The 27,294-nt window shown below is 35.9% G+C and overlaps 1 protein-coding gene across 1 annotated transcript in view; it reads left to right on the forward strand.

The window, feature by feature from the left end:
• Positions 1-17,974, forward strand: part of ERC1 (ELKS/RAB6-interacting/CAST family member 1) — a gene marked incomplete at its 3' end in the record, with an annotated part of 79,945 nt that extends 61,971 nt beyond the window's left edge. Inside the window, exons 3-7 of the mRNA XM_009702334.1 lie at positions 3,981-4,055; positions 6,130-6,285; positions 7,979-8,071; positions 10,712-10,879; positions 17,807-17,974. Of these exons, the coding sequence (XP_009700636.1) occupies positions 3,981-4,055; positions 6,130-6,285; positions 7,979-8,071; positions 10,712-10,879; positions 17,807-17,974 (660 nt within the window). The remainder of the gene's footprint in view (positions 1-3,980; positions 4,056-6,129; positions 6,286-7,978; positions 8,072-10,711; positions 10,880-17,806) is intronic.
• Between the last annotated feature and the right edge of the window lie 9,320 nt (positions 17,975-27,294).

Genomic DNA, 27,294 nt, shown 5'->3' on the forward strand with positions numbered 1-27,294 from the left:
CTCTAGTGCCAAACATGTTATAAGGTGTCTCTTCACCTAAAGCTTTTCTTGTTTATGTCAAGAAATTGTAGAAACTCTACTAGCTTGTAATAATGGGATATGAAACATAAAACTTGGAATAGAAATTGGATAATAGAGCATTCTTCAATATTCTTGGCAATGTTGTGATGATACTTGGTAGCTAGAAGTTCCCACTGGGTAAACTGAAAAAGAAATGTGGTATATACTTTTAATAGTAATAATAATTAACAGTGAAAAGCATGCATGTTGCACATAGCTCAGGAATAAGTAACTTTTTCCCTTTTTGTTATCCTTTTTAAAATAAAGGAATTGTTGGACATATAAAAACATTAAATACATAAAACATACATATAAAGACCACCCTTTGTTATAACAATTCAAGTTACATTCAAAGGTAAGAGCATGTTGAAGTTTGCTATTCTGTTATGGAACAATAGTAGTTACATGTGAAAGTTCTTTATGTGTGAAAGTAGAACAAAGGAATAATGCGTTATTACTTTATCAGAATGGGTAACTTGCAAGGAATGAAGGATTAGTTTTGTATTTTTCTGATATCTGTGTGTGGCCTTATGCTTTTAATTATTGTGCAAAGTCTTGTTTTAAAGATCAAAATGTTAATTTTCATTTATTTATGTAGTGTGTGTCCACAATAGAATCTGAATACCTCAGAGATGATCTATTGTTATGTCTCCATTCTGCCATTGAAAGATAAGTATGTAACCTGTATTTCACAATTAAGAAGGATATCTACGCACGGCCTTCCTGCAACAGCCATGCTTAAATCTGTGTTGTAGGAAGGATTGGTCTGCCTGTAGCCCTGTCTTCAGGCTTTTTAGAATCGTAGGCATGTTGCCAAATGTAAGTCCTTACTATGCAGTCAAGAGGTGGGAGGTGGTGTTTTTCAGCAGGTTATGTCATCCAAATCACAGTGGAATTACTTAAGATGATAGAAGTAGGACGTTTCCTTTGCCAAAGTGCAAAGCATCACTTCAGACAGTGGAGATACAGGCATTTCTAGAGAAAAAGCTTAGAATAATTTTCAATTTGGGAAAACACTGTGCAGTGCAAAAAGCTGACACTGTTGTGTCACTGTGACGTACTTTTCTCCTAGTGTATATTCAATCTATTCCGTTTCCATAGTAGTAGTTGCTTTTATGTTCTCAGGTCAGAGACCATGTCTCTGCACAAGTGGAAATTATTTAGTATAGAATTGCACTACTGAAATAAAAATAAGACATTGTTCAAAATAGACTTTTGGCATATTATTTTTTTACCTTCTTATCTTTTGTTTTCTCAGTTTCTAAAAGTTCACGAGAACTTGTTTTACTTTCTTTTCTATTATCAAGCTGTTCTATTTTATTCTACAATAACAGTCCTTGGATGATTGTATAACTGATGTGACAGAAAAGCACTGAGAAACAGGTGGAGGGTGTTGGATCTGCTCCCCATCGTATTTCTAAATGCTCAGGCTGGTCTTGGGTGTTAGGAGCTCGTCATGGCTTATTCTTGTTAAAGCAATATGTAGTACTATGATTTTTTGTCTCTGATCCTTGATTGAGGGTAGTAAGATAAACTCTGAGTTTGTTATTGGCTGAGTATGTGGCGGACTGTCCTATGCTTAGTTGAAATGACATTTTTAAAGCAAATTCAACCTCATGATGAGCTTCTTTTCTACTATAATGTGTAGCAGCATAACCAAATGAATCTCTAAAATATTACCTCTGAAGATGTGGCAACTGAAATAGTAAGTAGTGGAGACAGACTGGAAAAGTAGTTTCATTGATGTGTCTCAAGAAAAATACTAAGGATGGAGTAGGTAATAAAAGTGACATGAGGATGTTGGTCCAGCTTGTGCTGATGATATCCTCTGTGCTGACAGCTTCTTTTTTCCTGTTCTGAGGGTGGGCACAAGAAACAGTAGAAAAAGGTTAGTTGATTGGGCTGACTGCTACCTGCTTCAAAAAAGCTTACAGCTCTGCTAGGGAGATGATCCCAGAGATAACGCCTGCAATCTTTAGATGGCCCTATGATCAACCCCCTGGAAAGAGCATCTCAGTGTATTGTATTCCCCTTTAACATCAGCATATTCAAGATAAAGGGGCTGCCTCATTAATTTAAAACTTATTGAATAGGTAGAAGCCATATCTGTTTAACTGTAGACAAAAAGAGGCATGCTCCTAACCCGGTAGGCAGATGGAAAAGTGGAAGAGTGCTAGAGATCAACGGTGTGGAAAGCTGGTGATAAGAAATTACTGATTATGCTATGCTTTGCATATCAGTTGAGGAGAATAGCAGAGAGGAGTGCACACTGCCCTTTGGGCGTGTACATTAGAGGCAGATAGACAACATCTTGGACCAAAAGAAGTCTGGCTAGACTGTTTAGATTTGAATAAATCAGTTATGTGAATGGAAGTACAGGTAAGTAGAAGAATAGTAATGGTATTGCTCCACTCTGGTCTATATGATGTCAGTGATACGTGACCAGAGGCTTTCCAGTTGTCTGTTGACTATGGGAGAAACAAATATATTGAGGGTTTTTCTAGTTTATTTTTTCAGGAGGTTTTTTTTTCAGAAAATACCACCCTGCACTGCAAACATACCTGTAAAAATAACCTCTCAGGAAATACACAAATATAGTATTTAAAGACAGGCAAATTTCTACTGGATTTTCTTATTACTACCATTCACAGGCATCAAGTTATGCAAATGGCCTTGTGCCAAACATGCAAAATTCTCCTTGTGGCCCTTGCCATATCACTAACAGTTCTGTCTTGCTCACTTCAGAGCTACATAAGAACACTTAACAATCTTACAAGATAAGTAGTATTTTCAGTATTTTGAAAAGCACTATACAACTCTACCTTTCTCATTCAAATAAATAATTATGTGGAGCAAGTTGCGTGTATGACTACCATATAAAATGTTATCTCTTCACCATGTCTATTGAAAATAGGAATTTGTGGGTGGCTTTTTGGATTTGTCTTTTAGGTGTTTGAGGGGAGTCGGTGGCTAAACTGTGTGTGGGTGTCACACATGTAATTTATTGTTAGGTTAACTGGTATCACAGTTCATAATCTATGGGCACTAAAGTATTTTTATGTCATATATTAACAACATTCGAACACTATTCACATTCTTACATTTAACATTAGTGTGTGGTGTAAGGACAATACTATTTTAAGACAAATAGTGAAAAAGTGGAGTATGTTGTTTCTCCTGTATTCCCACTTGTTGATTTGAAACCCCTAACTACTTTATCCAGTAGAACAAGTTGTTTCATCTTTCTGTCATTTTATTCCTTAGCAAGCAATCTGAAGCATGGTAGTTCTGTGAATTCACATCAACAAAAATGTCACATGGACTTCTGTGTCCTCCTGTCTGCGTACTCTGAGCTTCTAGAGCAATGTGTTATCCAATCATGTACTTTCAGCTACATTCGAGGCCCAGTGGAGAAAGATTTTCATCATGCATAATTAAACACTGCTATCCTGGGGTAAAAACGTTGGAAAAAGAGTGTTATTAACGCAACTGTACCCTATAGCTTGTTGAAACAGAAACCACAGCATTGTTGTTTTCAATAAGCATCTAGTGAAATAAATTATGTGTATGTCTTCCATGAGAAACTACTAATAGTTTAGATTAGTTTAGCAGGCAGATGATAGGGGCTTTTAGAAGACTCAGCTGTCATTTCACAGTTTATTTTTAGTAAGTAGATAGTCAAAGATGCAGTTTCTGTTGTGCCTTTTTAACTGAGGCTGTGATTCTGTTGAATGAACTTTCGCCTGTCCTTTCTTTGGTATGGAAATGATAAAGCAGGATGTGTGAACTGGTAATATCAGAAAGCAGCATTGAATTGTGCTATGTATGAGAAAGAGAAGCTTCTACTAATTTTGTTTGTACTTGGTAAGTGAGACAACATGCCGTTTGGCTAACTCTTGCTTTCTTTTCTGCTGGTACAGGAGATCCATCGTCGATTTGAAAATGCTCCTGACACAGCCAAGACAAAGGCTTTGCAAACTGTTATTGAGATGAAGGTAAATGATTGCATATAGGCAGCATATAGCAGAGTTTGTCTCTGGAAAATGGGTTTCCATATGAAAGGTGACTCAACCAAATACCATGTACTTCTGTCAGTCTTCTAATTTAAAATAAGTATATTTATTTTATACTATTTTATTATCTATTATTATTGTATTTGTTATTATTGATCAATGAAGAGACAGAGCTGCTTCATGACACAATAGAAACCTGCCTTCTGTCTGCCTGCAGCAGTATATACAGATTTCTTTCAGTTAACTAAGTCCATTCTATTACAAGAATGGGAATGGTGGATCAGTAGGTTTTTATGATGTGGGTTATTTACTTTTTATAGTATCAACATTTGAAATACTGCTTTGCATTCTGTATGTCAACCAAGTTAGCAATTTGCAAACTCAGAACCCACTTAAAGAACAGGTCATATAGCTAGAAAGATGTCTGTATGTCATCATAAACCTGACTTTTCTAGATGAATTTGTGATTGAATTCTTAAACCATTAACTGAAGTGTCTAATGGAACAATGGCAATTTGCCAAGAGCTCAGGAACCACAAGAGGAGTGTGTGGTTTACACAGCTTTGTGCAATCATATTTCATATAATATGGTCCACAAAGGACATTAGACAGGGTTTAGACAAATACAGTTAAAAAAACTGGAAACTGTCCTTGCAAACTATTCTCTTCCATTTTTGTATCCTCCCTTCCTCCCTCCTTCTTTATCTGTGCCTTTTTCTTTTATTTTCTTTCCTTTTTTTTTTCTGTTCCAGCTCTTTCCATCCCATCTCAATGTTTTCCGTAGTCATTTCCCATCTTTCTACTCTGGATCCTTTCATTTGCCATCTTTTATTAGTCATATCTGTGGTCCCTAGTAATGAAAACTAATTGACCATCTGGTAACAATAAGCCATCTTTAATTTCAAAGGTATTTCTGGGAAATGATGTGAGTGCTGAAACTGAATACTGTTGTAAATTACAACATATCACTTCACCTTACTACCTCTCTAATTTTTTGTTGCAGAAGTCTGCTTTACTGATTTTTAACTTAAGCATCAAAAATTAAGCAGAAGATCTGACTAGATCTTTGTGATGGTCCTTTAGAAAAATCTTATCTCATGAATGAAAACATGTATGTGAAAATCTTTCATGATTTTTTTCAGCTGTGCTTTATCAGACAAAAAAAATAATGAAGGATTCCTCTGTGAAAGAATGGAGGATAGTTTCAAATCCTACCTGTATTTCAGGAAAGACAAAATATTTTGGAGCAATGAAATAAAAAAAAAATAGACTGCTTTAAGAGATTACAATTCATAAATACATATCCATGTTCATGAGAATGCATGAAGCTGTGTGTTGTATGAATCTGTTCTTGCTATTCCTAACACGTAAAACTTCTGAAGAAAACAGTAAACCAAGTAGATTGAAAACCCCTGATCCTCCTGTAAAACTGAGGATAATGGTAGATTGGCTTTTTTATTTTTCCAGATGTATATTTTTTAACTGTGGAAATGTTTTATATGTTGTATATATGAACCAGAGTACTTGAAAGATCCTCTACTGCTTTATCCACTTAAAACTAGGTTGTCCACTCAAAAATAGATTGTTGCATCTTTTCGTTGCTTATGGTGCTTTTTATGTACTCTATTTGTGTCGCCAGTTAAATTACTAGTAGCACAAACCCATTTTTTTGACATTCTTGCAGTCACATTTTGCTGTTCATTCAATTAGAATTAAGTATCTCTGTTTTACACTAGCTTTTGCCTTACAAGGCAACCTTTTTTCATGTTCCTTTATTTATTCATCATATACTGTGTTCCTGTCCCTAACCATGTTTTATTTCAGTACTAAACTCTTGCTTTCCTTGAAAGGTATAAAAAAAATTGAAAAATGAGTACTTGAGCACTCAGCCAGATGCTATGTAAAGAGGTGTAAACTGATCTCTGTAGGAACTTCAGGAGTAAATGTCAAGGGCATGTACATGCCCAACAAATTATTTCCGGTTTTTTTACTCCAGTGGTATGTTAACAAATCATCTAACTGTGTATCTGTATTTAGCTCTTCTAATTGTTTTCAGGATTCAAAAATTTCTTCCATGGAGCGTGGTCTCCGGGATTTGGAAGAAGAGATTCAGATGTTGAAGTCAAACGGGGCTTTAAGCACAGAGGAACGTGAAGAGGAAATGAAGCAAATGGAGGTGTACCGTAGTCATTCCAAATTCATGAAAAATAAGGTATTGAGAAAACAAATTACAGTAGTAAGATAAACTGAGCTAAGAGAACAGATGAGAGAAATTTTCATACTTCAATAAGGAGGTACAGTCTGGGTTCCCTTTCAAGTGCTAGGAAAGAGAATTTATTTGTATTCTGCCATGAAGCTGCTAAAATAACTTAAAAATATTTAAGAGAATTTTAAATTCAAATTTGAAAATATTATAATGGTGGTTCAGTAAGGTCAATGGCCCAAATTCTGCTTTTATTGTCACACCTGACTTTCTTTTATTTCAGAAGGATTTTGTGTTTATCTTTAGACCATTGCTTATCCATTATATTTTAAGTTTTATTTGATCTAGAGTCTTTTCAAGTGTAGTCTCTTGAAAAAAAAAGTGTTTCTTTTTGCAACTATTGTACTGTAACTGGTAGGTCTTTTTACCATGTAAAGGCTGAAAAGAGCATGAACTTTTACTATAATGGTGTTTCATTATACTCTTCTTCCAGTAGCAGAGTCAGAATGAGAGTAGATTCTACAACAGTGGTGGTGCCAACATTAATTTATGCCATGGGGAATACAGGACAAATACAGCAGTGAGACATGTTGATCCTCAGATATAAAGATGGACACTGACTACTGAATTGTGTATAGCCAAAAGTCAATTCATTCCCAAAGAAGTTTTTCTCAGTCTTTTAGTGGGCCTTAACATTTTCTAATGAAGATTCAGACCACCTTGTACAGTAAATTTAAGTGTATTGTGAGCAGTCCTGCTTTTCTTGGTTAGCTTTTGCATACTCCGTGCAAGCAATGTAGAAATTCCTGGAACAGAGGTTGAAAGTTACTGTACTAGGTCCTGAACAATTGTGACCTACTGCATTTGTCCTGCTTGTCCAAAAAAGAATGCTGGAGAAAGTTTCTTGGAGAATTGTTATTTGCCTTTAAGTAGAAACATGTAATACGAATGTATTTCTTCCACTTCCCTCATGCTAGCTCACTGATTTACCTCTGGATAACCACATCTGTTCTTTTATACTTTTGCCCTTTATCCCACTTAGTTGCTTCTAGGAATTTAAGTATATACCCTTCAAATTAGGAATGGAGAGATGATTTTAGCACCTCTTCCTTCCATCATTTCTTCTTTCTTTCTTTCCTTCTTTCCTTGTTAGCAACTCTTCAGTTTCACCTTCTCCTCTCCCTCTGTGGGCCTATAGATCTCTTCAGCTACTCAATTTCTGGATCTCTTCTGTCTACTGTGTCTGCTCATTTATTTTCCTGCAGAAAATTTGCTCCTTTTTGCTAACTCCTTACTCATGACTTGTAGCGAGCTGCAATCTTGCTATCTTGCTGCCCTACCTTGTTTTGTAATTGCACAACATTTATTTGTTCAGTATTATATAGTCATCTGTGGCTGTACCTTGACAATTAAAACCTTATTTCTCTTAAACTGAAAAAATGTCCTTTTTCCTATCCTAATTTCCTCGTGATTTCTAGTTTCAAAACCGTTCAGTGAAGTGCCATACTTGACATATATAAACATAACCATAACTGTAAATCTTTATTTCATAGTCAACTTCTTGTCTGGCGGAAGAGAAAATGAGTGACCAGTGTTGATCCTTTTGTTCAGTTCTTTGTCACTTTTAGTTACTTGGATTGAAACAGGCTAACTAGAAGCTGACAAATAATAAATATTTAAAAGCATAACAATGTCGTGACAGGTAGAGCAACTGAAGGAAGAGCTAAGTGCCAAAGAGGCTCAAGGGGAGGACCTGAAAAAAAGAGTGGCTGGTCTCCAGACTGAGGTCTCTGCAGTAAGATTTATCTTTTGTGTGCAGTGGCCATTCACTGGGGCTTGCTAGCTCTCTGACTTTTGGGGTAACTTTTCTTCTCTTACCTTCTTTATGACTTAATATAACTAACAGTAGAACTAACAGCCTGCTCAACCTTGTAGCTGCGTTTTTGTTCACATGGTTTTGGTGTCCATAACATCACTCTTCAACTGAACATGTATATTTGTTTTGTTACTGTTTTGGTTTTTTTTTTTTTTAATGGTATGATCTGTTTCAGCAGTAACATATTCTTCTCTATTGAAGCAGAATATCAAAATATTCGACACCCATTTTGGGGCCAGACTTTCAAAGAGATTTGCTTTCCGTAGTAGAACAAAAATAATTTGAAAACATGTACTGAACCCTCTTAACGTTGTTTCACAAAAAATAACAAAAGCTGGATGCTCAATGCTTTTAAAAACTGATTGTTTAATTTTAGCAGCATGAATTTAGGTTATTCCTTTGCTGTGAAATTAGTGCATTTGCTGAGTGATCATAGTGTCTCACCGAGAAAACAGATATAAGCACTTAATGCTGTGTTAACTTCTCTTGCAACTTGGAATGGTATATGCTGCATTCTTCCTAAAGAGCTTTAGCGCATTGGCAGTGTGGTCTTACAGCTCTGAAGTGGGGAATTCTGGAGAGAATGATCTTAGTGTGCTACTTGGGAATTTTAATGTAATGAAATGTGGTTGTGTTTAGATGAGAGCATTTCACCAAGACACAAGTATTTAGGGTAAGCATCTCTTCTGAGATGACCCCCAAAAGAATTTATCTTTCCAAAGAAAGACCAAGCTGGTTTGAGAAAGTTTTACTATAATTCAGGTTATCTACTAGTAGAAAAAGTTTGTGTCACCTGAAATTTTTAAGGAGGCTTTTTTGTTTAGATACTCCAGAAAACGTAACTAGTGGTAAATAGTTTGTCTATTTCCAGCTATTCTGTTGTACCTAGTGGTATTGTGCAACTGGTTGTATTGGCCAGTAGCTGGCAGCAGAAATAGTGCTGTTAACATCAATACTTTTCTATTAATTTAAATAGGTAGTTAAATTATTCTGTGGACGTATTTGCTTTTAGCAGAACCATGGAAAAAAACCAACCTAGTATGTTTGAATTCAGTGAACAATAAACTATTGAATAGTTCTATAAATTAAATTCTTCTTATACTCCTTCCCATTATTCCACTTTAAAAAAATTAGTTTGTGTGAGGTTTTTTGAGATACACATCCTGCTTCTTCCATTCCCCTTCTTCCTTATCTCCTCATGTATGCTGTTTCATACTGGAACACGAAGTCCTTGATGACATCTTTTGATGCTATTTTAGTACTCTTTGGTAAAGAGTTTTCTTTAATTACCTGTTACTGAAACAGTGTTGTTGAGATAAAACCACATTTACCCAAGCTTTTCCTCTCAGTTATTTCTACTAGTATGTGCATTTATTCTAATCAAAAATAAAAATACAAAAATTATAATTTATAGCTTGTATCTATTTAATTTTGTTCTTGACACATTCCCAAAAATGGAGGATGACCTGGACAATTTTTTAGCTTGTGATGTCCTTTATTTTCTGTTTTGAAGCATTGGACAACATACTTTTGGGATTGAGGGATTATTTTTTTTTTTTACTGTCACAAATAAAATTGTTCAAGTTAAAAAAGGGAGAACTGTTTAGTTTTCAGAGATATGTCCACCTCTGCTATGTAATATGTAAAAGTAAAATACTGCTGTTTTACTCCATGAGATGTATCAGAGGTAAACCAGAAAGTTGGTTATAAACTTGGACATAAGCCTACATTCAGACTTCCCTGTCCTATTTAATTTTTTTTTGTGGGTGATGATTGCACTTAGAATGAGACTTCATCTAATTTCAGTACTTTACTTTTAACATTTCTTACTGTTCGTCTTTTTAAATGATAATCCAACTTACATTTATTGCAATAAATTGGCATTTCCATACTGATTTAATTCACTAAATTAAATCTAGGAAATTGCTCTCAACAAAGTGCAATTCCACAAACAGTTTTCATGTTGTTTTGATATTTATTTGCATTTGCTTTAAGAAGCTTGCGTAAATTAAAAGGTATTTCTTGGAAGATTGAAATGCTGGTTTTGTAAATAGTGGGAAAAGTAAAGGTATCTTTACATACTCTGTAAGCATGAGGCTGGATTGATAGATGAGAGATGGATGGAAACTCACTGGTTTGATGTTTCAGAGCAAACATCATGCCTCTGAGACACCTGGAGGTATCTCATCTTTTCTGTTATTACAGGATAAGGGTACTTTCTCATTATAGTTCTGCTTCATCTTCATAAAAAACTTACCCCTGCTAAGTAACTGGGTTTGCTCAGTCCTTTGAAAGATGACTAAGAACAGACTGACTCTGTTAAAAAGAACCTCTCTTGAAAAATTGATGCTATTGCTCCCCCCTCTTTCTCGTTGTATCTTTTGCTTATGACACAAATTTTTGGTGGCCTTCCATTCAAGGTAACTGAAGGCTTCACAATTCTGTGGGTTAAGTTTAGAATATCGTACTGTTTGTTGGTAGTTATGTGAATTTATAGTTATTTTTGTAAGGAAGGTATAATTTTTTTTTTCCTTTGCCCATCTTTTCTTTCTTTTTCAGATTGGTCAGGTGAAACAGGAGCTGTCACGCAAAGACACTGAGTTGCTGGCCTTGCAGACAAAGCTGGAGACCCTCACAAACCAATTCTCTGACAGCAAACAGCATATTGAAGTTCTGAAAGAGTCTCTTACAGCTAAAGAGCAAAGAGCTGCCATCCTGCAGACAGAGGTAAAATGGGCAATTCTGTACTGACTGACTTTTCATAGAGAAAGAGATAAAAAGTTCATCTTGGCTTAGGTTATACAATCCCATAGCCATTCAATACTGCTTGTACTGAGTATGTTGTATCTTTGATTAGATGTTTGATTCTCTAGGCCAGGGCATTCATAGTAAGGACAAATATGTGTGTGTAAGTACAGACATATTCCCATGGATGAATACACACTTTTATGACGTGCTCCTATAGCATGGTCACTAGTAGTATTTTTCCTAGGCAGAGCTAAATTGGAAGTTGCAATGCCTGAGCTGGGGGGATTTTTTTCAATGATCTTGTAGCTAAAAGAGAGCAGAGAAAGGAAGAGTGTTCCAGTAGTATACAATTTGCTGAGGCTTCACTACTACTGTCAGCATGTATGGGAACTCCTGCATGTAAGCCTGTGCTTACACCTGAAATATGGGCTTTCATGTTTTATGATGCATATTCCAAGATAAAGTTAAAATATTTTCAAAACTGTGTTTTGATAACAAATGCTTAATAAATTCCCATATTATGTAAGACAGAAGTGTATATCTGAACATCAAATGGATAGTAAGTATAGCATAAATTTATTGTTTCTGGACATTCTTGAAGAACAAGCATGATATGTGTGAAGAGAGCGTTTCAATCCCCTGGCTTGGAAAACTGTAGTGTTAGTAGAAGTCCAAAAGATGGCGGTCATGTATCAAGAAATATTTGTGTTGTTACAGCTGAAACGGTGAAAAGCCAAAGGAGCTGTGAAATAGGCATGCAGAAAATTTGTGGGTAACACTGGTAGAAAGATTCCATGTTACAAGAGTGTAAGAGAATTTATTGGAACTTTTAACTCTCATGCAGCTTTCCTTTAGCCATATTAAGTGAATCTGTGGGTGCACATGGCCTTGTCCATGTGCAGAAATCGAGTTACATATTAAATATCTTTTGATGTTCTGAGATGGCTTTTCTGATTATTCTCAGATTTATGTAGAAGTTGAAATTGCATTAGTTGGAATAACTGTGAAAGTGCTAGTTTACAATCATAAACTTCTTGTTAAATTTGTTCATTCTTTTTTGCTAGTCAGGAATGTAGCCTAGATTCATACATGTTTATTTAAAAAATATTTACATTTCAAAATATCATTGAAAATAGGTATTAGGTAAATAAACATTTTAAAATGTAAATTGCAGGTTTTGATCCATTACAATGATTAAAAAGAATATAGATATATCAAATGACTGTGCAGTATTGTGACAAACTTACGAGGCTAGAAACACGATTCTGTTCTTGCTTTTAAATAATGAAGAGCAGCACATTTCTGCCCATGAGAGATTAAGTTCTTGAAAGAATGTACTTTATTTACAAGTTAAGACTTCAGTAGATGGTCATAATTTCGGCTGTTACGGTAGGTAAACGTATTTATTGAAATAAAACTTATAGAATTTAAACAAAGTATTTTAAAAAAAGACTTGGTTATATGTCATTGATAATACTCTTAAATAGTTATTCAGAACATTTTGATTTTATTTTACCTGAAGAACAAAGTAGTTTTTTAATATAGAAAATTATGCAACTCTTTAACTTGTAATATTACTAAATAATCATTGAGAAAATTTGTTCTTCATCAAGTTGTTCTTAATGAGATTGTCATATAGCACAACAAGACAAAACCAAATTGGATTCTTCCTCTGAAATGTGAAATGTGTGAACTCTTATTTACTAATAAAAAGTGGCTGATAGGTGGGGGGTGGGTGGGAAGAGAGAGATTTTTCTACTTAATGCTTTTAAGTTATTCACATAGTTTGCTTCTAGGTACTGTAAGAGAAATGTAACAACTACATTAACAGTGAAAGATGATTTTCTGTCTTTCAGGAAGGAGTTGCTGTGGAGCTAAAACATTAATGATGCTGTTTTAGAATGATGGTTTTATGTTAGATTTAATGGATTCAATACAGTCTAGCATGTTCTCCACAGTAAGATGTAGCAATCTGGTATGGATTTAACACACACAAAGTGTTGTTGATTATCAGGCTATTCCATTGTATCAGAGTAGATATTTAGAATGATCCATTTATGATCCTGAGAATTTTTATGTTATTCCAAGAAGATATTTATACTTTTTGAAAGATAATTGCATCTTTTTCATCTTTATTGATGTTCTTGACAAAAAGCTCAACAATTAAATCATCATACGCAGTTACCTTTCTTCTGTCTTCAAGTGATCCTCTCAAGTATAAGATTGGAACAGGTTGATAAAATACAGCATTGAGATGTTTGTTGTTGCATCCTGTGATGTATTTTGGGTTTTTTTAAGGAAAAGGTATCTTCCTATACAAGAGTTTTCACTGGGAATAGTATAGGAATGCGAGATCCTGCCTGACCTTACTTCTTGACGGCACTGGTCGATTTTAAATCGTAACTAGCTTCTCTCAAGACGCCTGGAGAGAGTTGTGAGGAGGAAGAGAGTTGCATTTTCTGTCATATATTGGCAGACACCTTCATAGGGGATTGGTATTTTAAAGTCATATTTAAATAAACATTTGGAGAGAAAAAAGAATACCTTGATAAGCCTCTGCCTTTTAGTCTTCTAAAAGGTAGGTCAGAAAAAGATGTTGGTATAATATCTCAAAAATGAATTTGCCACTTGCCACACTAGAACTACAAAGAACAGTGAGCTGTTTGTGGCGTGTTTATGTTGATGGCTGTTGGGTGGAGAGGATATTGTGGTTAACTTTTCAGTTTGTGAAAAAAACTTTAAAAATAGCTCTAAAAGTGTACAATCTCTTCGTAAACAAAACAAAAAATAAATCAATATTTATTTTGGAATTAGGACTTCATCTATATAAAGTTTGTGTTTTGCCCAATGAGCCCTTTAGCTTAGGTCAGTGACAGAAGGTACGTGGCTTCAGTGGGAGGTTAAATTAATCAGTAGAGAACATTCCCCTTTATTTTTGTTAGCACCAACTACATGAAGACCTATGCTGACACCTGCAAACATTAAGCTCAGCTCACAGAATTGAGTTCACCATATTTAGGTATATAATACCTTGTGCTAGAGATTGTGGAAGAACAGTTGGACTGATTTCTGACCTGAGCAGGCCCTGGAAGCAGTACTTCTGTAGTGCATTGAGTTTATAACCTAGCAAGAACATACAGGCTCTGCAGAAAGCCAAGTGTGTGTGCCTCTGCTCCATGGCATAGTCATGTAATCTAAGTTGTTCAGATAACTGGGAGCTGTATGTTCATAAAGAATTCACTGTCTTCTACAGACCGTAGCTGAAATTTGTATAAGAAGGTGAAGAGTCAACTCTAATGTAATTAATAAGAAAGATCAAAGTCAAAAACAGAGAATTAAGTCTTGTAAACTACCACTGTATTCAAAATCAGTTGGTAAACATAGATTTTAAGTCTTAATTACAGATTATGCTTATACAGAGTACAGATACATATATTTAAGTCTTAATTAAGCTTACCTTTTTTGTGTTTGTGTGATATGTTTGCAAGATAGTACTAAAATGTTGCAAAACTGACCCTTTTTAAAATGTACTCATTTCAGGTACTCGGAGAGTTCACATAGCAATATCTACATTAGGATAAAAGGAACCTTCACCTCGCACACCAAATATCATTTTATGTCTTTCTCTGCATTTCTCAATTACTTTTGAATTCTGAGTGCTGACGTAGAATTAATTCAACATCTACCTTAAAAAGTAGTTGACTCTTGTTAGAAACTATAGCAAGCTCTAAATGCAATTTCAGGATCGATATTCTGTCTGTTTTGCTACCTTTAATGTCATACCAACAGAGAATAAAAATTTTGAATTTTGCCCTTACAGAGAAATCAGGGCTTGGGTGTTACATAGGGAAGATTGTACCTTCTGATATAATTGAATGGAGTATGACTTAGTTCACTGATCTAAATCAATAGTTCAACCGTGATTTGAACAGGTGGCGGGTAGATGGGAAGGATCGCTCAGTCTCAGGAAAAGAGTAGAGCACTTTTTTTTTTTCCTAGGCATCACTGACATCTTCCCAAAACCGAGTGGGAATCACCAATGTCATAATACTGATTGCTACTGTACAGTGGAGATGATGGTAAAAATGAGAAAAAACATGTGTGCAATCTAAGTCCTATTGACTGAAGCTCCTGAGTCAGTTCTGAAACTCACTGTGGTCTTTTGAAAATTTTAGTGATTTCCCTAACGTATAAGTTGGGAATATTCTGAAAACTAAGACTGTAATTACAGAATCTAAGATTTTAAAAAAAGCTTAAGAATAAATTTAAATTAAATATTATGTCATTTATTGTGTTTATTCTGGTAGTCATTGGAGCTACTAATGTACTGGTTTTTCTTAGAAATTTGGAATTCTGCCTGCTTAATGTATGGCTATACGTATTAGGAACAAAGTCATAGAGTATTAGTTACTGCTACTGGAAAATTCTGTGAAGACAGATCAATGGTTCCCAACACAGTTTTTCATATATTGTTCTCACAGTAAAGAAATGTAAGTCTTACGTATGGTACCCACCTGAAGAGAGGTACCTGTTTGTACCTGTACGTAGGAAGGCTATTGTATTGAAGGTGACAACAAATGTGCTTATTTTGCTAAAGCTTCTTGAGAAATTGGATGGTATGTGCAGGTCAAGTTAGCAAGTCCATTGTTATACGAAGGGCCAGCAGTTGCCTGAGCTGTACTGTAAGATTTTACTTGCCATGCATAATTAAAGACATGGCAGTCCCTAACTGCTTTCACAGTAATATTAACCCAGGGTTAAGACAACACCATCCAAGATGCAGAAGTCAGGAGAAGGGGCGTCAGCACCTCAGTAGCTGTTTGCCTAGTCGTTTTCATGTGCAGAGAAAATCTTAAGCTGACTTTGTTGAAGTTGGCATCACCTGACTCCCACAGACCTCAATTCTTGTCACTGTGGGAGGATGCCATACATAAACTGAGCTGACATGAATAAACAAGTGCAGTGTTCTGCCAGGAATAGTGCAAAGGTGATGATTGTGTGTCCTACCAGCCTTTGAAAATACTCTTGAAAGTGTTTTCTGTGGTTTCCTAGGCAGGGACCTCACACAAATAAAACCAGGAAGGCAATTTACCCCAAACCATAAGCTAATATAGAGTTCAAAGAGAATAAGCCATCAGAAAATGGAGAGCATTCTGGGGATAAATTTCTGTTTGCAGATGTTCTCTTTTCACTTAATACTGTGCTGTAGGGATCTGGACTGTCTCAAATATTTTGCAACACAACTCGTGAGAGTATATAGATTTGCTTGTGAGGGAAAGTTTTGGTTTCCCTTCAAGAATTAATAAAAGTGACTCTTAGCTTTAATATTAGAGATATCCAAAGAACATACCTAATCAATCTAGAAAACTGTGTGTTTAAAAAGAAGACAAAGCCTGATCCACCTGCTAAACACTGGCAATCCTGTAAATCATATTTGGGTAGTACCTGGTACTGTAATATCACTGCAGAATATACTCCATGCCCCACTTGCTGGGTGAAAGGTGAGGAATGTGATTTTAATAACGTATGTGTAAGTGAGAAGGCTCCAGACATAGAGGTGGCCAGCGGGATTGCAGTGCTGATGGGGAGAGCAGTGCGGTTCTTTTCCCCACTGGCAAGTGCTTATTGCTCTGTGTAAAAGGAATCAGACAAAACAGCAAAGGATTTTTCTGGGCATAACATACTGTAAATGTAGAACCTTAGAGGCAACTTTTCCATTAGCAAATCAAAATAAAGTGGAATTAGAATAGCACATTAAAACTAAATGTTGCTCAAAATACCATAAGCGTTGGCTTATTGATCACCCTGTTTAGTCTATGTGAGTGATGTCCTGTAATGGATTCAGCTAACAGGAACCAAATCTGATACTGTCAAATAAGATTAGCAGCCAAGCTGGCAGATTTGAGGTCTGTCTGAATGCCAAGTGGATAGGGGTCAGTGGATTTCTTTTGGTATCTTGAGCAGGTTGGTGGTGTTGGATTTCGTATTCCACAATGGTCTTTGAGGTTAGTCTGTGCTCTGTGGTGACCTTATTCTTCTCATCAAATTTATATTCAGATAGCTCTGATTCCTTCTCCCATTTCTTTTGTCTTGTGAACTCTGTGTTTCATTTGTGTAAGAGAAATGCAGAAGGAAAAGCAAAAGCTTCTCAACATGCATTTGAAGTTTGAGGCTACCATAAAATTCCCAGAGTATGTTTCTAAATTTATTGATGCCGTGGGAGCTCTAAGCGTGTTTGTGTCCAAGTTGCACCCACAATATTCTGCACTGTGTCGTTTGTCCTATTTTATCTTTAGTATAAAACTGCATCCTGCTGATGTTAAGTTTAAACTATTACATTGCTATTTAAGCAAAAATATTCTTAGCCATCAAAAGGTAATCCTCTTTCCATGTTTTCATCTGCAGTGGCGACAAAGGCCTCTGCTTTCATTACCTCTAGGCTCAGCTAATACTCTAATTAAAACCTAGAACATGAAGTGACTGTTTGGTACTAAGAGTCAATGCTTAAATCTCTGAACACTAGTAATGTTTCAAATAAAGGGGTCAGTTTTCCTACATATGAGAGAACTTCTCAACAACACACTGTGTTGGCTTCTACTTCAAGGAAAAAAATTCCAGACTTGTATCTCATAAGATTGAGTTATATCAGAAGTATGATTTGAGATTTTCCAAGAAGGAGTGTTAGTCTCATATAATTCAGGAAAAAAACATTTATTTTTACTGTTTAGTCTCCTGCCACTTGTGATAACTGTTTTGTCACAAGCTTATGTACATTGAAGTCTTAAAGTTTTCTGATTCTGTTTGTAATTTGACAGCACTCACTCCCTTGTGGAAGTGTAGTTTAACTTTTCTAAAACATCTTCCTTCGGTGCTAAACAAACCCCGTTTCTCCATATCTGAATCTAGGTGGATGCATTACGATTACGTCTGGAAGAGAAGGAGACTATGCTAAATAAGAAGACAAAGCAGATTCAGGAGATGGCAGAGGAGAAGGGGACTCAAGCAGGAGAGATCCATGACCTCAAGGACATGTTAGAGGTGAAGGAACGCAAAGTTAATGTTCTTCAGAAGAAGGTAAGATTGTAGAGGTCTAAGTCAGATACACATTTTTGGTGCATCTCAATTTCTAAGTCTGTCAAAAAGTCTGAACTAGAATTTACATTCTGGAGATTAATGACTGAGTTCGTTCATGTAATGGGAATATGATGAATGATGAATTTCAATTTGAAGTTTTTAAAAAAGAAATAGAATTCAAAGCAGAGGTTGTTGCCTTTCAGTGGTTGCATGTACTGGTTCTGCTTCCATTTCACTATTAACAATAACTGAAGTAATTGTAGGAGGGCGCATCGTCTGAAAAATCAATCCTTTCACACCCAACCACCTTAACAAAACCATGCTGATTTGAAGCATAAGGGACTAGATGACTGTGACTTCAGTATGTGACTAAATAGATGAAGGGTTGTATCAGTAGAAGCAATTAGGATAACTCCTCTAATTTACTGAGAAAAGTTCAGAAAGAACTTTATATAAATTTCATTAGAAATGCTGTTTTATCATACTTAATATTTCTTGGGAGCTGCTAGAATAGGATAATCAAGGTTCAGACTATCCTGCAGGTCTTTCTGGATAAGAAAACGTAGATCTTATCAGTGAAATGGAGGAGGTCTGGATAAGAAAAAGTAGACCCTGTCAGAGAAATTAGAGAGGTTTCCCAAAGGGCATTGAGTACTAGGGCAATGAATGTCATTATAGATGATTGTTTGCAAATTGCACACAATATATCCCAAATTGCTGCTACACATGTTAAATAGAGAGAAATGCATATATCACAATAAATTTTAATTTACAGAATATTTTTTTCCCCATCTTTAGAGGAGCTGCTCTTGGAGTTTATATTCAATGTATTAGGCTGTGAATGTGGGGTTGGTTTTTTGTTTGTTTGGAGTTTTGTTGTTTGGGTGGTTTTTTGTTTGTTTGTTTTTTTGTGTGTGGTGGTTTGTTGTTTTTTTTTCAACCTAGACCTTTAAGCAGTTCTATGGAATTGTTGTGATTTTAGTGGTTGAGAATATTGATTAGTTTCTGATGCCTGGCCAATGCCTTTTTTTCGAATATATAGTTAGGAATCATGAGGGTTTAGGTCATGTTCAATTCTGTTACAGCAAACGTCATGCAGGAACAGTCATTAATAATTCTAGAACAGAGCCCTAATTCCCAGTCTTCTTGGTCTCATTTTTTGACTGTTTATCTCTTTAGAAACACAGTTGTCTAATCTTTGTGCTGTGCTTTTTTTCTGTTTTCAAAATCGGTGATGCACACTCCAAACATTGGTTGAGATCCCAGCTGAGTGTTTAACCAAGAAGTGAGGAATCTGATATTTGCATAGATGTTAAATGTCAGTGAGGTGGTTTTACTTGCATTTACTCTAACACTGTTGTTTCATGTTTTCTTATTTGCTCAACTTAACTCTTTAGAATCATCTTTCATTGATTCAGTTATAGGTAGTGCTAAAGGATCTCTTTTTACTCATTTTCTTATGCTTGTTTTCTTGAGGCCATTGCAATCCATATTAAGACAGTTTCATCTTCTCTTTTCATGTGGCTAGCCTATATTTTGAGATTCTTTTGCTGCTGCTTTCAAATAAAAAGTACCTGGTCTCTTCAGATTTGAAAGTAAGGACCCAAGCTTATATAAAGGCCTTGAGGTCTTGTTCTTCTGGATAGCTCACCAGAGGATAACACTACACAATGATATGTGGCTATGCTGAGCATTTGGACTTCTGTTCATAATTTTGTTGTTGTTTGTTTTCTGTGACTATTTTAGATGTAATTCTATTCTGTAATTATAGATATAATTACCTATTCTGATGACACTGATGACAAATTGTTTGGTGTGGTGCCCAAAACTGTGCTATACTAAACTTCTGCAAATTCTGTTGTTGAAACAAAAATTATTTCAAATGCACCCTTTACTATTGGGTGTCTGTTTGGATTCATTGATGCAGACCACTGCATGATTCATTTTATGAACTATTAGTATGATTGTTGTATTGATTAAAAGTGGTGAACCAGAAAGTATACTTTCTGGTCATTCTAAAATGTAGCTGAAGAAAGTAATGAAAGTTTACTGGCCGATTAGAGATCGAATAAGACGCAGAAGAAGATTATAAGCAACAAAGATCTGAAAAATTAACATGACAATTGGCATCGCTACTGATACCCAGTAGGCGCCAAAATACATTTTCCAGGTTGCTGAGGAAACCACATGCTTCAGGTTTTAAATTCTGGAATCTTTCCAGTTCTAAGCTCCTACAGTGATGCTGCTTGGTAGCACCTATATTTGAGACAACAGAAATAGGGCAAATGTTAGAAATTTGGAGACTATGGAAATGAGTTTTCACTTTATCTGAAAATTTGTTGCAAAAACTTAGTTTTATAAAGCTTCAGGATTTTTTTTTTCCTCATTTCATTCAGAATAAATCTGGTGCATAAAATCTCATTTTAAGTTGTTAGAACTCCAGGCAAGGGGAGAATGTCAGAAAATAAAATGGGGACCATGCTGGGCAAATTTGAAATCTGAACCTGAAAAACATTAAATTGTACTTCATTATTCTCTTTGCCACATCTGTGTCTGCTGGTAGACCAGGATGAAAAGGAATTTAAAAAAAAAAAAAATCAATACTTTGCAATCAAAGCATTTTAGAGAAATAGCATTTGAGAAGAAAAGAACAGTTACCCTGAAAGAAAAAAAAAAGGCATTGAATCAATCCCCCCTTGCTTTGGGGGGAGGTCATGCTTTGTCTTGGGGAGGGAGGGTTAACACTCCCTTCATTGTGCCATGCAAATAAAACGCAGGCATTGCGCAGGCAAGTAAAACGCAAGTTTTAGTGTCTGAACGTAGCAGTGATTTTTGACACCTCCCCATGCACTGTGTGATAATTGACCTGTGATAAAGTAAAGGAAGAACACAGGTATTTTTATATATTTTGGGGGTTTTTTTGTGGCTGTGCTGACTTGAGTAGCTAGTATTCGGGAAGTCTCCAAATGTAATTTTCCTGCTCTTTTGGATAAGAAGCATTGCCTTTTTCCAGAGGAAATAAATGCCCTCTGCTTCTCAAAAAGCTTAGAAATTAAAATTATTCGTAATGATAAGAAAAGTTGCCTGTCAGGAGAGACAGACTGCAGATGGAATTTATAACTCAGTTGTTTAAAATCAGTTGTGATCATATTTACTACAACAGCAGTGTTGGTTTAGTATTCATAACTTTTAAAGTTCAGTGTTTGCACTTTAAAAAGTATTTTCTTTCCATTCCCTCATCTGTGAAGTAGATTTACCTCCTCAAGCAGCTCTTCTGCTCTAACCCTGAAGAGATGAGAGAACACAGAGAAGGAACTGCATTTTCAAAGATTTAATTCAGTTTATGGTAGTTTCATCTTCCCTGGTGTGACCTTGACCTTGCCTGCCAGATGAATGAATGAATGTATAGTTTTCTAAGAATTAATAAAATGCAGGATGGACTTTTAGATACTCCTTTGAGACTCTATATGATGACATTTAGTGCTTAAAGGTCCTATAGTATTAACACTGTAGGCAATGGTCCATTCAAACCTGCAGCGCGTGTCTGAGTCTCTGTTTATGCAAACTATACAGAAAAGAACAAAGTAAGACTACCCCAACAAAGATGGTACGCATGCACATTTACAAAGTGGGTGAGCATATACCCACTTTTAAGACTGGATAATTTTTTGCCTCAGTAATATGCCTGTGGGCAAGCTTATTATTTGCTTTTTACATGCTCAAATCATGAACGTTTAAGGAGGAGCACTGTACGGTGCTCCAGGATCATATTAGTCTGCTCATCAGCCCAGCTTCTGCAGGGAGGTAGAAGGAAGATATACTGGACTTTCTGCTCAGCTAGGACTGATGAAATAGCTATTTTTCTTCAGGAACTCTGTGGCTTAACAAGCAGTGCAAATAGAAGAGTATTTCTGTAAATATCTCTGTCGGAAAAAGCCATACTTCTGCTCCTTTTCCTCCAGGTCTCAAGGCATGCCACTGAACTGGTTCCAAACCCAGTTCAGAGATTTCAAACACCACAAAAAAGGCCTAACATCCCAACAGGCTTGTGCTGGCTTCTTTATTAAAACTGACAGACATGACCTCAAAGATGTGTCCTTGAGGGTCTACAGGGGACTTGTCCCTCCATGTCCCTGAAGGGATATCAGACCTCTTCTGCTGCTGGATTTCTTTCATTCAGGCCTTTCTGTTATAGGCTTGCTGACTACCACTGGTCGTAAAACCAAAGGTGAAATTTGTGGCTTTTAGAAATTTCTAGAAGCTATTCTGTCTAATTCGTTACCCTGTGTCTGCAAGATGCTAGAGTCCCATCTCTTTTCGGGAATATCCTCTCAGAAATGCTTGACCATGTGGGATTGGATTTTTAGATAGAGATATTCTCTTCAGTTAGAGTAATAATAGGAAAAATTAGACAAGCTTTTAATCCTTCATCGCTGTCAAAATACCGCTAGATCAAATTTTGTGGTAGCAATGAAAGTGCCAAAGACGACTAGAGAGGCTTCAGTATGCAAGTTCAAATTCAGCATAATTATCCTGTAAGATTTTTTCATTTCTGCCATTCAAGAATGAGATTAGTTGTTTAATTTCCACATGGGATATAAGGACACAACACAGAATTTATTTTCATTTTACAGTGAACCATGACCACTTTAAAAATAGGATCTGTACCCTTCCATTACGACTTTCCACTTCTCTGGGAACCCATTGAGACTTTTTAGAGTAATTTCAGCCCAGCTCAGGTGGCATGGTGTGTCTTTTTTCTTCTGTGAATGTATGGCTAATAAGACATTATTAAGGCAGGGGAACACCTCAGTTTCTTCATGTCACTTTTCAGCTCTTTGCTAGTTTAGTTTTAAAGGTGACCAATTACCATACAGATCTTAGAGTTTATTACAGCAACTTCAGGTTCAGTGTCAGCAAGATCCCTTTCCTCTCAGGAGAGGCTTTAACTTGTGAGATGTGATCTTTTTTGATTCTTTCTGAACCATATAATAACATACATTTTTCTGATTTGGAATATGGGTCCTAAAAGGTCCACAAGCTTAGCTTCAGACAGTATTTTCAATGGCAGATAGTCCATAGTTTACAGGTGCTGGTAGAGGTGACAGCGTGTTCTCCAGGAACTGACCCAAGGAATACACTTTTGATCTTCTTGCCTAATCCAGATCAGTCATGGCAGATGCCTTGTAGCTTGAAGAGCACTCCAGCATTCTCATTGTAAGGGCTTTTGGTTTCCGAAGGACCATGCACTTCATGGCTCTAAGTTGGGTGCTGTTATGGCCCTCACTAGTGAGTTCATAGCCTATAGTAACAGGTATCTTGGTTAGGTTATAATAATCAGTGCATGATCACTTGTATAAATTGGTGAAATTCCCTTTTGTCTGTTGGATAACTCATACTTAGTGATTGAAAACAATAAATAGTCTCCTGAAGGTTCTTGGTACTATAGTAAAACAATTCAAACTCTTCATGTCATTAAACTAGAAGTCAGAGACTTAGTATGGTTGTCCTAAGTATAGACTTCTACTTTTGAAGAACATTTTACAATGTTTTGCATTCGATAGAGGAAACATGAGACTTTCTATTCCTAAGGGTCTTTGTTCAGTGTATTTGTAGTTTTATGGCAAATTGTCTTCACAGAATCATGGAGTGGTTGAGGTTGGAAGAGACCTCTGAACGTCATCTTGTCCAACTCCCCTGCTCAAGCAGGGCTACTCAGAGTCGGTTGCCTAAGACCTTGTCCAGACAGCTTTTGGATAGGGTTGCATAAGAATCGTTTTTATTAAACTTTAGAGCAGTGATATCTGTGAGTGAATTTACTTATAGGTGCGTAACATGCACTTGAAGATTGTTTAGTAAATTATGTGGGACATCGATCTAAACTAGTGGAGAATGTATAAGTTAAATTTGAAAAATTGATTTTACACAAAACAAATTTTATGCTATTACAGTAATTTTTAGTGCACAGTTATGGCTACCAATGCAGCAGCTATGTTAGAGGAACCTACTGGATTCAAAACAAAATTTTTATGCCTGCCTATATTACAAGTAGAATTTGTAAATGGAGAATATGCTGCTTTATTTTTATATAACCCTCTCTTTTGCTTGGAGCATTTTGTGATACCATAATAAAAATAAAAACATCTGGATCAAATGTAGCATATGTATCAATATTCCCAGATGTATGGTGATAGTCTTTGAAAAAATCAAATGTTGTTATGATGTATTCAAAAGATAGCAAGCCAATTTCTTAGTTTGAGGTCTAATAATGTAAGGAACGTTTTCTCAATTTATATCGATGTTATTAAAGAATCTTGCCTGTTCCCATTAGTAACTAAAGTACTTGACTTTTTTTTTTTTCTGAAGTAATGAGTATCCACTCCTCCTTTTAGATAAGTAGTTTGAAACAAAGAAGGAAAACAGGACTGTGAGGTTAATGATGCTAGTTCTGTAGCTCAGCTATTGTAGCTGGCTAATGTAGGGTTTTAAACTGATACACATCGCTGTAATAGTGTCACTCAAAACTGATAGCAATAGTGACGTTACAATAAAACTCCATTGGAGTTTCTGGTATTATCTGTGCTCCAGCGTTCCAGAAAACCGAAACCACAATTCAGCAAATCTGTCATGTACAGAAGGAATCTTTTTTAAATTTTTTTTTTTTAGTATCCCTCAAAGAGGAGCAGTCATTTTAATATTATGTCCTTCTTGTGCCTTGAGGTAACCTCTTGACTGGCAAGATGGAACATTACTCATAGGTAGTGGGACTGACAAATTCTGGTTTCTTGAAGGAATCTGGGAAAACAGCCAACTGTGGGGCCTCTTGGCTTCATTATAAATTAAACGTGTAGGTTTTTTGGCAAGATAAAACTAATAGGCTTTGTTGGTGTATTCAGTGTTGTACTAGACAAATACAAAGTTCCCCATGATTGAATAGGCAGGAAAAGCAAGGACGTATGCCATTTTTGATGTTGCTTACTCAGTCTTCCTCACGTGGCTTTTCATTGCTCTCTGGGTTACAAGACTTCACAATTTCCAATGCTTTGGTCACCAGGCATCCAGGCGTTTTCTGCCCTGAAGGGGGTTGCCTGAGCTCTGTCTGAAACAGACCTTAGTGTGATTGTGTTAGGCAACTTGGGGATCTTTGCTAGAATGAGGAAGGAGTAATTTTTCCATTTAAATCAATAATTTCCTGGATTCAAGAGCAAATTTTGGACCTGCTAGGCTAGACAGTCTTCTAAGCTGGGTCTCTGCACAACATTTATACAGTCATTAGGACTGTCATAAGGCACAAGCATATGAATAGCTTTCAAGCCTGTGATTTCATTTATCAAAGGATAAGAAAACTGGTCACTATGGAATAGCATCACCAGGAGATCAGCTTGTCCCAGAATAGCGTGCATTTGATAATTGGGATGCTCCTCTGCATGATGAAGGGCTTACATACTTTCTGGCAAAGATGCATGGGGGACAGAATTTCTGGATAAAGAGGACCACTCTGTCCCTTCCAGCCTTTATTTTCAGTAGAGATTGGAGTGTTGATTTGCCTAAAGCAGTCTGTGGCATAAAATTGGAAAGGATGTAACTGAGTGATGGTACTAATTTAATATATTGGGTTCTTAAAGTCTTTTTTTGAACACAGACCATGAAAGAATTTTATTTGAGATTTGATATTTTTTCGCCTATCACTGTGTGTTCTGAAGTAATTCTGTAAGAGCAGTGGTAGCTAAATACTGAAGAAAATACACACACACACTCTCTTGTGTTTAGTATTTACAGTATCACTTCCTAATCCCTTCCTATTCATCACTCCGTATACTTTCTAGGAGAATGAAATAGGACAATCACAGTTGACTGGGCATGTTTTACACTGGGATTAGAAGCATCTCTCCTTTCCAGAGTTCTCCCCTCTGGTTTAGAGCAGTTTTACCTTACAGTATTTCTTTGATCATTTTAATAGATCAGTGATTTGGACAAAGTAATTCAGTGTCTGAATCCAAATCTCACTTAAAATCTTTGTTGAAGTTGTACAGCCTTCTGCTTGAGTGATCCTAAATGACAATGTAAATGGAGTTTAGTTTGGTGTGAGGATTTCCTTTATAGTCAACATTAAATACCATGTTTCCATCTGATCCATTGGTCTACCTCAGTGTTTGGTCTTTTCTGCTCCCTGATTTCCATACTTGGGTGTCTCGGTGCTGTGACGAGTTAAGCCTTTCATTTCTTCATGTCTTTTTTTCATCACCCTTTTTTCTGTAATGAGAGTCTGATGTGTAGTACTGTACTGCATGTGTATCTAAGCAGGGATGTGTCAGTAGTTATAGTACCCTTACTCTCATAGAATCAAAATCTAAAGCAAGTCAGGAAAATAGCAGAAGTATTCCTGAGTATATGAGATCAAGTTGCTGTAGAATGAAAAGTATTTGTTTCACAATAATAATCAATGAAACATTGTACTTGGTTTATCCAAGTAAAGAAGTTTTAATTCATAATATAGTAAGTTTTTCACTTGGCACTTAGTAAATGTTGTATAACCTGGTGAAGCTTGAGCTATTCTAAAAGCAATGTCACAACTTCTTAGTTTTATTCTGCTTCTTACAAAACAGTATCAGATCTAACATAATATTTACTGGTTACAATTTTTTCTCTTGTTTTATCAAACTTCCACCACGAAGTAGTTCTGGTTTTCCTTATTTTGAACATTTGGGATCCATCAATGCAAAAATACTCCAAATTATAGTATTCATATTTTTTCTGTAATGAACTTTCCTAAATCAAGTATGTGCACATTATTATCAAAGTCTTTTCTGGTACTTAGAACAGGAGTGAGCAAACATCCCCAAAATAGTTGAGTTTTTTGATCCATTTGTATTTGGTATGTCTTATGAGTAAAACTTTAGAAAGCATAGTCACAGAGATTGCTTCATAATATCAGGACACAGCTGAAAGGAGAATTAGCTTGATGTTATTCTGCATGATTAGGCCAGCATTTCAACAAAATGGATGTTACCCATAACTAGATTGTGAAATAAATTACCAGATGATTTCAATTACAGTTCTCAGTATAAGTGACATTTTAACATATATGAAATGAGTAATATATAAACTAAGTGTTTCATTGAGGAGGACAAGGAGAGTCTAAAAGAATTTGTTTTGCTATTCATGATAGCAATGTTCTGTTTTGAATTACTTGGGTGAATAAAAGTATTGCACTCAAGTTGGAACAAAGAAATTATCTTAACAACCAACCCAGGTTGAAGTCTTCTTGGTGATGGATAATGGATACATTCTCTTACCTGATGAATACCAGCAAAAACAAG

The sequence above is a fragment of the Cariama cristata genome, unplaced genomic scaffold (genome assembly GCF_000690535.1).
Source record: "Cariama cristata isolate BGI_N322 unplaced genomic scaffold, ASM69053v1 scaffold2196, whole genome shotgun sequence".
NCBI classification, from domain to species: domain Eukaryota; kingdom Metazoa; phylum Chordata; class Aves; order Cariamiformes; family Cariamidae; genus Cariama; species Cariama cristata.